The sequence below is a fragment of the Portunus trituberculatus genome, chromosome 14 (assembly GCF_017591435.1).
Source record: "Portunus trituberculatus isolate SZX2019 chromosome 14, ASM1759143v1, whole genome shotgun sequence".
NCBI classification, from domain to species: Eukaryota; Metazoa; Arthropoda; class Malacostraca; order Decapoda; family Portunidae; genus Portunus; species Portunus trituberculatus.
In genome coordinates, this window is record NC_059268.1 from 19,754,404 (window position 1) to 19,768,579 (window position 14,176).

Genomic DNA, 14,176 nt, shown 5'->3' on the forward strand with positions numbered 1-14,176 from the left:
CTCTCTCTCTCTCTCTCTCTCTCTCTCTCTCTCTCTCTCTCTCTCTCTCTCTCTCTCTCTCTCTCTCTCTCTCTCTTGTCGGTCAAGTAAGCATATATTGAATGGAAAATGGTGAAAGTTCAGGCTTCAGATAACACCTTCCTCTTTGCGTCGACACAGACACATGCCGAGAGCACGGTGAAAGGCAATTGAGAGCCTGGGAAGATATGCGCGGCCACATAAGTAAGGGCTCTGAACTGAGGAAAGCTTCGTTTTTGACCATCACGCCACTGAAAGGAAATGTCTCTCTTGATAAAACGAATACAGCATGAAGCTAAAGACTTACTGAGGAAAAGCTGGATTGATCGATTTTTTCTTTTGAGAGAGAGAGAGAGAGAGAGAGAGAGAGAGAGAGAGAGAGAGAGAGAGAGAGAGAGAGAGAGAGAGAGATTATCGCTACCAGATAGTCTGCCAACAAAATCCCAAATAAACAACACTGCAAACTCGGCTTACTATATGCTTTGACAATTTAGTGATGGTCATTTTACTCACCTGCCACTTTATTTATTTATTTATTTATTTTTTTTATTTTTTTTTTACACCATGTGGGATTTTGACGGGAATGTATGGGCTAAAGGAGATTCCCGTGAACACCACACATAGTATGAAAAGAAGTAGGAAAATACCTAACACTATACTAGTACGTATATTCTACACTCATACACTCATACATACACATCGAGTTAGCCACGATTGTTGTCTCCTGTATCCGGGTAAAGAACAATTACACGTGTTGAATGCCTCCTAGACTTTACTTCAAGCCTTGTGATACTGACAGCTTCACTAACACACGCGAATACTTATATATAGCTCTGTGAGATCCCTCATACCTACCTCAGAACAGTACAGTATATTTAATTGGAATCTGACATACTGTTGTTTCGGTCATGAATTGCGAGATTTGCATGAGATAGGTTTTCTGGTACGTAGTTGATCCGCGCTCCTGGAACTTCTAGCCAGATATTTATTTGCTGCTAGAAAGGTTATCTGCTTAGTACGCTGTTCTGTGTGTTTACCTTCTTTCTGTGCCATCATTTAAATTGTTGCTTTTCATGCTATTTTCTAATATGCTTCCTTGATCATTGTTTTACTGAACCTGGTAACTGCCTTGCTCCCCCTTCCAGGGTCCGGCCACACAAGACTTTACTCACTCTCATCTCTATTCTGTCTACCTTACTAATGCAAGAATTAACACCATCTTCACTACTTCATCTTTTTCTGTGGTAAGCTTCAAAATCATTTGCCTTTTCTGCTTAAATCTTTTTTTACAACCTAGATTCTTTTAAGATGACAGCTCGAAAACTTAAATTCCATCCTTTCCTGAATGTCTGTTTATCTGTTTTTATTTTTTCGTTTATCAATAACGAAGCTGCTGGCGTGTATTTTCCTTATCGTTAGTGTTTGCCTGCTCTCTTATTAGTGCAAAAGTTTTCAAGATTCATGTGTGACTGCATGTGTGAATCCTCCTAATGAAGAAGCTAGCAGAATTCGATAAAGTTAGCAAATTAATGCAATCACAGCTGAAGAGAAGGAATAGGAGTTAAAGAATTCAGTACCTTTGTGAAGCCGGGAAAAAAAATGTGGACAACCCACAAAAAGAGCATTCTGCCAGATAGGCCACTTTGTTAGGAAATACTATAAATTTAGTAAGGGCAATATATGCTTCAGCAAAGAGAGGTTTAGATTTTGTAAAAGAAGGAAAAGTGAAAGAAGCGAAGAAGAGCGAAACTAAGGTAGCGCCGGTGCAGTGGTATCTCCGCATGTTACAGCGCATTTACTGTCCGTTTCAACAGTGTGTCAAACAGTGTCAATAGCGTGATACTCAGTAGTGTTACTTTAACAGTTCTCAGAGCAGTATTAAGTTTGTGTGGAGTGTGTCTGTGCCGGGTGTCAGTGCAAAGTGTCGAAACAAGAGGTCAAAACGCTATCATTTTCAAGCATGTGAAGTGTGTTTGCATTGCAGTACAGGCGTGAAAACTTAATACCACAAAATTTGTACATAATGGCAACAATTTATGCAAAGAAAGATCAATAACAATAATAATAATGATGTTGATAATAGTAATAATAATAAAAATAATAATGATAATAATAATAATAATAATAATAATAATAATAATAATAATAATAATAATACACACACACACACACACACGGCTAGTCGTCATAGTTGCCACCACCACGACCACCACCCCACTAGCAGTACCACCACCACTACCACCACTACTATACTACTACTACTACTACTACTACTACTACTAACATCTTAATTAATTGTCATACTGTGTACTTATGGACACACTAATGCTTCAGTATCTGCTATATTCTCGAGTGTATATTGACCCGTGCTCTCTCTGCGTGTCTTGTGTTTTCAGTAACAGGAGCAGTGGCGGTAGCGTAAGGTTGCCGTATTGATATGGAGTATTATAGAGCAAATTTACTGATATTTCAGATGCCTGTCACTCCTGGCTGAAAGTCGCTCTTACTGGAAAGTGTGTCCGTTTCACAAGGAGGTTCGCGGCGAGGTGATGGCGGCACTCAAAAGGGGCGCCGTGGAGTGGTACGCTCAAGCTAGACTCAGGTGAGGCCCCCATGGACGACGGAGTTCCCCACCCCTCACCCTCCACTCCCCATGCAGGACACACACACACACACACACACACACACACACACACACACACACACACACACACACACACACACACACACACACACACACACACACACACACACACACACAAAAAAAAAAAAATCGAACTTTTGAGACCATTAACCTTCTTTTCTTCCTAGACATTAACACACACACACACACACACACACACACACACACACACACACACACACACACACACACACACACACACACACACACACGAGACAACCAAATCTTTACATACGTGACACTTGGTCCTCATTATACCCCACTCTTCCTCCTGCTCTTTACTTACTGAATATTCCGTTTACAGTATTTTTACAGTATTAAGAACACTCAAGTACTTAAAAGTCAACTGATACAAATAAGCATACTACCATCATTCCTCGTCTCTCCTTTCCAACACTTCAACTTTGTCTCCGCGTTCCTCTCTTGCACCTGATAGTTATAGTGAACACTGTATCAAATGGTAAGGAGGATTGAATACCGCACCTCCTCCATTTCCCATTTCCTTTATCCTTCCCTGCATCCTCCTTTCTTATCCACCCTTGTTACCTTCCCTGTTCCCTGTACCACCCAGTCACCCTTCCTTTTTCCCGTCACCCGTGCATTGGTTTAGTGTATCGGTCATCATTTCTTCTCCCTTCGATCATTACTTCTTCCTTTCATCTTATTTGAGACGGAGAGAAAGCTAGAACACGTGTGATATTCTGCATGATGGAAGGAAGAAGTAATAATGGAACGAGGACTTAATGGTGACTGATATATTAGTGACCTGTAGTATCACACAAGACCGCACGTGTGAGATGGTGTGTTTCCGATGACAGTGAACACATGGAGTACATACCTCATTTGGTCGTACACTTCTCATCTGCAACGGTTTATTCACTTCACTCCGCCTTCCAATGCATGTTAGATATGATTTACACGTGTGAGTCGCCTTACGTTCCTCCTTTCAAGTCGTTCATCGTAAAACAATATATTAATTCATCTTCGTAACCTTGTTTGTAATGGTTCCGCTGGGGTAACGTTTAGTCTCCGTCCTGGTTGTCGAGACGGTTTCGTCGCGGGGAAAAGAATGAAGACGGAGGCGAATTTAATTTTCCTCTCCGTACTGTAGCCAATTGAGAACACGGCCCGTCTTTCCTACTCCCCTTTCCCTCCTTCCCCTCCCTTCCTCTCATGTCAATAACCACGAGTGCTACCCCGTCTCTCTCTCTCTCTCTCTCTCTCTCTCTCTCTCTCTCTCTCTCTCTCTCTCTCTCTCTCTCTCTCTCTCTTTTATTTTTACTCAGTTCGGCAGTTCCTTCCCTTAATTCTTCCTTTATCGCTGTTCTCTCTCATAAATCGTTCTTCTCTTTTTTCCCCTCCTATTGCCGTCGTCAGCCTCTGCCTCTCATTCTTCACGGTTTTATCTACCATTTGTTTTTTTCCCTGTAGTATTATTGCCTAGAGGAAGTGTACCGTGAATCAAGTCACACAAGGAGCTTTAGTGTAAGAATGTGAGGAAAATAGTCGCCAAATGACACAGTATTAAAGATCAGAAATAGGAAAGCTGGCATGTGTCTACGAAATGACACACTCACACACACACACACACACACACACACACACACACACACACACACACACACACACACACACACACACACACACACACACACACACACACACACCATTAGATAAAGTGTGCTTACGGGTTTCAGGTAGTCTTTTTAAATTGAGATACCTTTCTTCTATGTTCTTCCTGCTTCCTCCTGTTCCTCCTATAGCCTTCCACCATTTGACCCCGTTACCTTCCTCTCAGCGGAGCCTCTCGATCCCTCTGTGCACTCCCGGAAGGTTTATGTGCGACAGATGCAGTAAGTTGGGTGTTTGACGTCTGTGTTATGGTGTGGTGTATGACGGAGCACTCTTTTCTGTTTCTTCAGTACACACACACACAACACACACACACACACACACACACACACACACACACACACACACACACACACACACACACACACACACACACACACTCGTGAACAAAGGCAATAGTCATAAATAGCGTATATGCACAGACATGTTTAGGCAAGTAGGCGCTGATGGATAGCGTAGGTTCATCTGTCAGTAAGCGATATTCAAGATGGGGAAAACTGCAGTGGTATTCTATCTTTTTGTATTGTTTTGTTGTTGTCAGTGTGTTGAACGTGGCTTTGTGTAGCGGTTACTAGCATTAAGGTTCCAGAGAAGGACAGCAGGTAATGTACGAGTAATAGGTATCTGGCAGCAGCATGTCTCCGTGGCGGCAGGATCCATTCAACACGGGTAGTTGAAGTCCAGTAATGAAGTTTAATGAAGCGTTTTTTGTGCTCTTAATTACATGTTTCTTTTTTTTCACATTCTTTGGCATATAGTAAACTTCCGTTGCTAGTTCTGTATTCCAGGTTTCCATACAAAGAGGAGGTCGTGAGCTCCGAAAGGTCTGTCGCTGCTTCAAATCCTTAAATCTGTTTTTGTTTTAGATATGGAGATACAGTGTCAGAAGAATCACATAAGCCTTGGAAACACTCAGTTCTTAAGAAAAAAAGGAATATAGAATAATTTAAGGTTCTTTTAAAACATGAAAGCCACGCAATTGCATCAGCATGAACTGTGTGTGTGTGTGTGTGTGTGTGTGTGTGTGTGTGTGTGTGTGTGTGTGTGTGTGTGTGTGTGTGTGTTTGTGTCATTTAGCCTGTACAGTCATATGTATGTATTTTGCATGTTATTTGTGTAAATATGTATGTTTATATATTAAACGGTATAATTTTCTGTTATCTGTGTGTGTGTGTGTGTGTGTGTGTGTGTGTGTGTGTGTGTGTGTGTGTGTGTGTGTGTGTGTGTGTGAGAGAGAGAGAGAGAGAGAGAGAGAGAGAGAGAGAATGTCAATAGCACCTTTGTCGTTCGCATGACCATGTTTACTGCAGCAAATTCTCATCCTTTGACTTTCTGTTCTTGTCACCCTGTAACCTCTTAGTTCTTGGTAACCGACGTATTGACACTCACCCTTCCTTCCTCACCCTTTTTTTCCATTTTCCTCTCCTTCCACTTACCCTTGTTATCATGTCCCTTCTTCTTCCTCCTTTATTTCTCCGTCCTCCATGGTGGGCTTCACTGTTGTTCGCTACTAACTGTTTAGTGTTTGTCTCCTCAAGCCTCAGGTTCCTGCGTTCCCCTCCGCCACCACCACAAGGTGAGTGCCGCTGTCCCAACAAGTACAGGTGCCTTAGCTGCCCTCAGTAGGTGACGCCGACCATTTTGATTAGAAGATGCAGTTTAGTTCGAGGGTGTTGATTTACGTAACCAGTGCTACTGATACTCGTACTAGCATTGGTGCATAAATACTAATGGCAACAAAAACAACAGCAAGAGCAGCAGATAATGATGATGATGATGATGATAATAATAATAATAATGATATTGGTAATAGTAATGATAGTTATTGCTGCTGTTGCTGTTACTGCTACCGTTTTTGCAACTCCCTATACTATTAGTGCTTCTACTGCAACATCCAACACGGTTATTGCAACAATAGTACAAACACTACTTTTATTAGTACTAATGATCTTATACTACTATTACTACTATTGTTGTAGTTATTTTTGTCATTATTATTATTGTTTTTGTTATTATTATTATTATTATTGTTTTTATTGTTATTATTATTATTATTATTATTGTTGTTGTTGTTGTTGTTGTTGTTGTTGTTGCTGTTGTTTCGTTATTATTATTATTATTATTATTATTATTATTATTATTATTATTATTATTATTATAGATAATAAATACAACCATGATACAGGCCAGTAAGATAAACTCTCTCTCTCTCTCTCTCTCTCTCTCTCTCTCTCTCTCTCTCTCTCTCTCTCTCTCTCTCTCTCTCTCTCTCTCTCTCTCTCTCTCTCTCTCTCTCTCTCTCTCTCTCTCTCTCTCTCTCTCTCTCTCTCTCTCTCTCTCTCTCTCTCTCTCTCTCTCTCTCTCTCTCTCTCTCTCATAGCTGTGTCATATAAAGCCAGCAGGTCACTACATCATAAAGTTACAATTAAATCTTCATCCCAACTCGCTTGCCGGTGTAGGTACGACCGCCACAGGGAAGCCAGCCTGGCCACAGGGGGAGACATTGCCTTGGAGTCCTTAGCCAAGCTCGCTCTTCACCTCACCCTGGATCTCCAAGCCGGTGTGGACTACTACGACCACGCTTTCTCTAGGTAAGGCAGTAATTGCTTGGGGTTTGCGGTGAGGAGTCCGTGTTGTTCCTCGCTAAAGATGTGGTAGTATTGAACTGTCGTGTTTGAATTGCGTACATTTGCCGAGTGATGCTTTTTGGAAAGAACTATTATCTAATGAAGAAAAGAATGAAAGAAAGAGAACAAAATAGTAGTATAAGAACAAATGAGTGGGTTCTTATTTGCCGAATGATGCTTTTTGGAAAGAATGTTATCTAATGAAGGAAAGATAAAATTAAAGAAAGAGAACGAGATAGTGGTAAAAGAATAAATGAGTGTGTAAACTGCCGCGTGTTTTATGTTTAGGTCTAAGTGATAAAGCTACAAAATTGGAGGAGGAGGTGAAGAGAAACAGGTGTAGGGAGAGGTGAGTTTTCCTCTTCATCTCCTCCACCAACTTGTCCGAATGTCTGAACTACAAAATGATTAGAATTATCTACGCACACAATGGCACAAGAGCTTTGATGTCTGTCCAGTGTGTGGCATCTAATGAACTAACTGTCTCTACAAGTGTTGCGGAAATAACTAATTGCGTTAAACAATTGTCATCATCAATGCGTCTTGATGCTGGGCAGTGGAGAGCTCTGTGAATGACAATGAAAGTATCATAATGCTCAAATAATAGAGTAAAATTGTTCTAGTGTAATGGCGCTTTTACAGCCTCAGAAGACAACTGGTATGACCTAACCTATATCTCTTACGCATACCTACTTCATCTGCTCTCTCTCTCTCTCTCTCTCTCTCTCTCTCTCTCTCTCTCTCTCTCTCTCGTTAAGGGAACAAGCGTAGGGACAAAAATAATTAAATAAAAACGCTCAGGACATTGTTACTATTAAGATAAATCTGGGAATGGGAATGTTTTTCATAATAATCATTAATTCCCGTGTTCCCAACAGCACCTCTCTCAAGATTCCCTACGCGGCCATCAACTACAAGATCTTCGAGAAGCTGGTGCGTACTGGCTGAAGGTGGAGCTATTCAGTCGTTCAAGCGGGCTTATGTTTAGCTTTGCATCTTTTATGTAGCGCATTCAGCCTAGTTTTGATAAATGTCTTGAATATGATGAAGAATTATCCCATGTCTACACTTTCACATAGTCAACAAAACGACGTGGCAGAAATTATCATCTATTTTTCTCTCCTTTGCGGCAGCTCTCAGAGGATGCGCTCAAGGTGCTCACTGTCATTCAGGTCAGTACTGTGGGCAAAGAAGCTTGAAAACTCGACTTTGTAAGCTTCTTTGATACTCGGGTAGCGAAAAGGAAGTTTTTTGTTAGCTGTATAAAGTTTCAGTACGCTGTCCACGTGTGTGTGTGTGTGTGTGATATTACAATTTACAGATTTGCGAGTACAATTGTGTCGTTCCTCAGTTAGTATTCATTTTTTACTTACTTGTGGTTAATATTTTTTGTACGATATCAACAGCTTTGGAGGGACTTGAGCTAGGTAGGCCGGTTGACGCCTAGGCAGAGTGCGTGTTACAGTTCATGCTTTCTGAACAATTTCTTACCAACAGCTATTTGTGTTATCGTCCCATCAGAAGACAAACATTTTGGTGGATGCATTTTGTCCAAGAAACGTGCACAATTTATGGTATTAATGAAATTATTGTACTTTGCAGCTGTTCAAATTGACATTTAGGCATTGACCTCCTCTCGTCATTCTCTGATTCCATGATGATTTCAGGTAGATGAAGACATCGAAAATGAGATCTGGCAGATGTGTGCTCTGCTACGAGATCTTGAGCTGAACAAGGAGACGCCGTACTATAATCCACACTGTTCCACAAGTCCCTTTCTGCTTTACTTAGCACTTGCTGAGTTCTCAAAGTGAGTACATTGCATGACTGGGAGAAATTATGGCTTTCGTAGATAAAAGTTGATTTATACTTTGCTATCTACAATTCATTATCAACTCTTACATCTTTATTTTAATCCCCCTTCCCCCCCTCAATGCAGGTTTCAGGAGCACGTGGCAGCTAGCGAGCGTCGTGCCCTGCTGCTAGGTTCTGTATGGGGTCACTTCCTTCCTGCTGTCAGCCGCTGGGTTGATGTAACGGCTTTCAGAGTTTTCTACCGCATCCGAGTGGCCATACTGACCGACCGAGTTGCCAATACTGGCGAGCCCGTCCAGGTCAGGCAATTTTTTTTTTTTTTTTCACTTACCACAGCCTTACTCAGTTCATACGGAATAAAATAGTGCAGGTCTCCATCTTCCTCAAGGCCACTCTCTCTCTCTCTCTCTCTCTCTCTCTCTCTGTAATAATGTATCTTATTGCCTGCTTCCTTTTGATTTTTTTAATTGAATACCTATTTAAAATGCATTTACCCGAAGAGAATAATTAATTAGTATTTGTGTCAATCTGGAATACATGGGGAAGCAGTACACTACCTCGGCAGTAGACACTACCTCCTGTTTCTACCATGTCAAGACCTTCTGGCGCCACCTGGCCTGGCCTGATCTGAGCACCTCCTACTCCCTCGTGGTCAGGATGGTTGAGGTAATTTTTTTTGTCATCTTTCACCAAGCTTTTTATTGTCAACATTAATCCATTTGATCCGATTGTGACACTATTCCAATTTTTATTTTCATTATATAATAAAATTTTGGAATTTATGATTGTTACCTGTCTTCTGACGGCCTTGACTTAGATTTACATGACCATGGATGATATTTTTTTGAAGGTTGAATAATATTGACTGTAAAAGGTTAAGGATAGTAGTGTGCTGAAGAAGAAAAAAAGTGTTTGTGAGATGAGAAGAGCGTTTAGTCAAAGTGGGATAGTTGGTTGTGATAGTACTGAAGGTGGAAGTACTGAAGGCAGCAGTGGTTGTGGTGGTGATAGTAATAATCTGTCGGGGTAAGGTTGTATCCTCTTTGCAGACTATGTCAGGGGCAGCAGACTACTATGTGCACCTGCTGCAGCAGCGCCTCAGCACTCTTGCCACAGACACAACTGACATGGAACGAGCCCAGCAACTCTGCATCACTGTCAACAACATGGAGCATGTTAGGCATTCACTCACACTATTACAAGAAGAGCTGCAGGTGTGTAATGATGATGAATGGATTATTGAGTGAATTCTTACAAAGTAACTGAAAAATACATTAACAAGTTGTTTTATGTACTGAGGAAAAGTGAGAAAACAATATGAATGGCAGACTAGAGAGTGTGTGTGGGTGTGAAGGATGCATAAGAGGAATGCTGGATACCTTCATGCAGTGCATAGATCCATCTGAGTTTGTCTTTCAAACAGCTTGATCACCTAACACAACAACTGGATGCCCAGGATGGCCAAGGTGGCACCACCTACGCTGACCACATAGGTAGCCTTCTACTCGAGGCCCTCACAAATCTGGACGCAAAGATTGCCAACTCTATGTCTCCCGTGGCAGAACAGGTGAGCTGCTAAGACACTACTCTAATATTCTCTCTCTCTCTCTCTCTCTCTCTCTCTCTCTCTCTCTCTCTCTCTCTCTCTCTCTCTCTCTCTCTCTCTCTCTCTCTCTCTCTCTCTCTCTCTCTCTCTCTCTCTCTCTCTCTCTCTCTCTCTCTCTCTCACTTTTCACACTCAGATTGGTGTGGAATTGCAAAAGGATGTTTTTCACCTGGCATGGTCCCCAGACTCTCTGCCTGCAGAAGAAGCTGTCCGGCCACTGCTTGAACGCCTCTTTGCTTCACTCTCAACATATTCAGCTGCGCTTCTCAAGAACAATCTGGATCGCCTTTTGTACTTACTGTGGCTGGCTGTGCTCGGTGCTCTCCATGATCAAATTGGCAAGGATACTGAAGTAAGTGGCGTAGGTGTTCCATCCAGATCTCTCTCTCTCTCTCTCTCTCTCTCTCTCTCTCTCTCTCTCTCTCTCTCTCTCTCTCTCTCTCTCTCTCTCTCTCTCTCTCTCTCTCTCTCTCTCTCTCTCTCTCTCTCTCTCTCTCTCTCTCTCTCTCAACTTTTTATATAAGTGTATCACTGATTTTTATTCAGATTTTGTAGACTTTTGTCATTTTTGCATGTAGTATTATGCTTTATGAATCCTAATCATAAGAAATTTTCTGGGGATAAGTTATGATGAGTTTTATTCACTGAAATTGTAAATGGGCTGAAGAGGCACTGCAGCTTAATTGTAGATGACTATGCCACCGGCAGGAGAAGCAGGTGACATTTTTTGTGAGACTGTATGATGCGCTCGAGTTACTGCGAGCCTTCTTCTCCGCCCACGGCCGAGGTCTGGATGACAACTCCCTTGCAGGACCGGAATACATGACCCTGGAGAGACAGCTGCGGGTAGGTATCCACAAGGTGAAGGTGAAGGTGAAGTGTGTGTGTGTGTGTGTGTGTGTGTGTGTGTGTGTGTGTGTGTGTGTGTGTGTGTGTGTGTGTGTGTGTGTGTGTGTGTGTTATTGTCTCTTAATCATATATGAAATGAGTCTTTTTACTTTAAACATCTACACCATTTCTTTTTTATAAAGTATATCAGACAACTTCTAAAAAGAATGGAGTTTGTAATTTGATGTTATTGTATACTCTTATCCTCACTTTACAAGCCACACATGATACAGCATAACCTTCATGGATTGAATCATCAATACAATCTTCCAGTATTTATACCTGTCATCAGATTATCAGACAACACTGAAACTACCTAGTAACCCTTTTGTTTTTGCTTTCTTTCACTGGGTAATGTGATGCAGCTCCACAAGACAACGACAGAGACCCTCATCGAGACTTACCACATGGAGCGGTTAATGGAGCAGGAGCGTGTTGAGAGCCAAGAGTATGGATCGCTCTTTGTCAGAGCATATTTTAATCATGACTCTCTGTGTGTGGAGGTATTGCAAGCCAGGAATGTCATCCCTCTTGACCCTAATGGTAAAGAAACAGGGTGAAACTGTGGTATTTATAGATAATTCAAGGAGTGAGTTCATTGATGAATATATATGTGTATAGTGTGGAAGTACTTCATTGACTCTTACTCAGTATTTTCAGCTGAGTGTGCATGCATGCAACAATGTTTAACATAATTATGAGGTGAGATATTAAGCAGGGAATGTGAGTATGTATATGTGAACTGCAGTAAACATATTTCATTTTACCTTTTCTTTCGCAGAAAACATATCAGCAAAGTGTAGTCCACCTAGTCCATTTACTTGTGACATTACCTTTGATTTGAATATTCTCTTAATTCCTTTGTTCCACTATGTATATTTGCCCCCTTTTGTCAGCACCACCTCCCTACAGGTTTCAGTGACCCGTTTGTGGTGATTGAGCTGCTCCCACGACGTCTGTTTCCTGGAGCAGCGCAGCAGCAGACCAATGTCCACAAGAAGACACTTCATCCACTCTTCGATGAATGCTTTGAATTGTTAGTCAGTTTGTGGGCTCAGTTTGCTCAAGGCTGGTGGGATATGTCAGATGCACCTAGTCTTTTTTCTATTCATTTAATCAGATTTTGATGTGTCTCCTGTTTCCTACATGTTTTGTCTCATGAATAGGAAAGAGAAAACTGTATAAGAGTATTTTTTTATTCAGATTTTATATCAAAATATTGAATATATAAAAGATATGTAAAATAACAGATTTTTCAAATAATATACAAATAACTCTACCCTTTTCTTTTGTACTGATGTTTCATTGTATATCCTCCAGCCCTGCCTCCCTGGAAAGCTGTCAGGCAGAGGGAGCCATGATCTTATTCACATTAATGGATCATGACGTCATCACCTGCAATGATTTTGGAGGTGAAGCCTTCTTGTCTTTGAATACTATATCGGGTGTTGTGGCCTCCTCCTCCTCTGTTGATAACTTCCATGGCCTCAAACCCATTGAGCTGAGCCTCATGTTTCAGAAGGATCCAGGTCTGTAATGTTTGTAATACATGTTCTGTATAAAAATTTACCAGCCTTCAGTTCTTTACATGTTAAATAATAAGTTTTGTATAATGTAAATTCCTTTCTGTCATGTATTTCTATTAGTATGTTCCCCTCATTCCCACAGACAACTCCATCTTGAAGGTGCTGGAGACAAGAACCAGCGACAAGGTGGCATTGGAGTTTGTCAAAAAGCAAAAGGAGAGAATTGCTCGGCCTACTTAGGACCTGAAGCAACACGTCTCTTCATTCACCTCAAAATGTCTTGTCACCCACTGTTCCTCTATTTCCTGCCACTCGCTCAACTATGCTGACCTCATCGGGTCTACCTACTGCTCACACGTCTCATCATTCTCATCACCTCTGCCATGTTGTGATGCAATTTTTGTTTTCCTTATAGATTCTGTTCCTTTAGCACCCATAAACATAGGTAGATAGAGAGAAGTCAACCATACCACTGGAAACACATGTCAGCCTGGAAATGTGATGAATAGTAACTATATAATACACAATCAAACACACACACACACACACACACACACACACACACACACACACACACACACACACACACACACACACACACACACACACACACACACACACACACACACACATATTCCCCAGAGTCAAGTTCCAGATGTCCATTCATAAGTTATCAATTTGTAAAATATTCTGTTTGTACTGTACCCTCTCAAATTTTACCCCTGCTTTTCTTGCAGACCCATTCCACTAAACTCTGAAAGTACTATGATAAAACTTGAGATTTTGAAAACATTGAAAAAAAACTTATTCATGGTAGCCTACATAGACTCCCATTGTGTGTGTGTGTGTTTTGTGCTCATATTTAGTGCACCATTGCAATGAGGCTGAGTGATCTTGATCAGGTGGCTCTGTTACTCCTGAGCCAGACTTCCAATTTGTATTTGTGGATGTTCATAACCCAAATGCTCATAAATTGGGGAGTGTCTGATATATATATATATATATATATATATATATATATATATATATATATATATATATATATATATATATATATATATATATATATATATATATATATATATATATATATATATATGTGTGTGTGTGTGTGTGTGTGTGTGTGTGTGTGTGTGTGTGTAGTATACACATACAAATTATAAATACATATACATATGCAAATCATGCTTATGTCAAATCATTTTCAGCAATTTCAAAGTTAGTAGCATTTCAGTAGAAAAGGGCAAAACATTAACAAAGTGTGATTATTGTTATTTACTGTGAGAGTACCAATGATTGTTACATATTTGTCCTGTTTGCTTTTATTAATTTATATGGTTCCCTCAACTGGTACCTCTTTGACATAGCTTTTTACTGACTA

The 14,176-nt window shown here is 40.8% G+C and overlaps 1 protein-coding gene across 4 annotated transcripts in view; it reads left to right on the top strand.

The window, feature by feature from the left end:
* LOC123503753 (BAI1-associated protein 3-like) overlaps positions 1-13,767 on the top strand; it is a 119,859-nt gene extending 106,092 nt beyond the window's left edge. For 3 of the 4 annotated variants that reach the window (XM_045253750.1, XM_045253753.1, XM_045253751.1), the window contains 15 exons: positions 2,492-2,620; positions 6,793-6,924; positions 7,839-7,893; positions 8,094-8,132; positions 8,628-8,770; positions 8,900-9,074; positions 9,325-9,441; positions 9,825-9,989; positions 10,199-10,342; positions 10,518-10,733; positions 11,090-11,227; positions 11,635-11,812; positions 12,182-12,305; positions 12,590-12,798; positions 12,938-13,767. In XM_045253750.1, coding sequence (XP_045109685.1) covers positions 2,492-2,620; positions 6,793-6,924; positions 7,839-7,893; positions 8,094-8,132; positions 8,628-8,770; positions 8,900-9,074; positions 9,325-9,441; positions 9,825-9,989; positions 10,199-10,342; positions 10,518-10,733; positions 11,090-11,227; positions 11,635-11,812; positions 12,182-12,305; positions 12,590-12,798; positions 12,938-13,035 — 2,062 coding nt within the window. In that variant the 3' untranslated portion in view covers positions 13,036-13,767. The remainder of the gene's footprint in view (positions 1-2,491; positions 2,621-6,792; positions 6,925-7,838; positions 7,894-8,093; positions 8,133-8,627; positions 8,771-8,899; positions 9,075-9,324; positions 9,442-9,824; positions 9,990-10,198; positions 10,343-10,517; positions 10,734-11,089; positions 11,228-11,634; positions 11,813-12,181; positions 12,306-12,589; positions 12,799-12,937) is intronic. The other variant, XM_045253752.1, reaches the window with a different exon arrangement.
* The last annotated feature ends 409 nt before the right edge of the window (positions 13,768-14,176 follow it).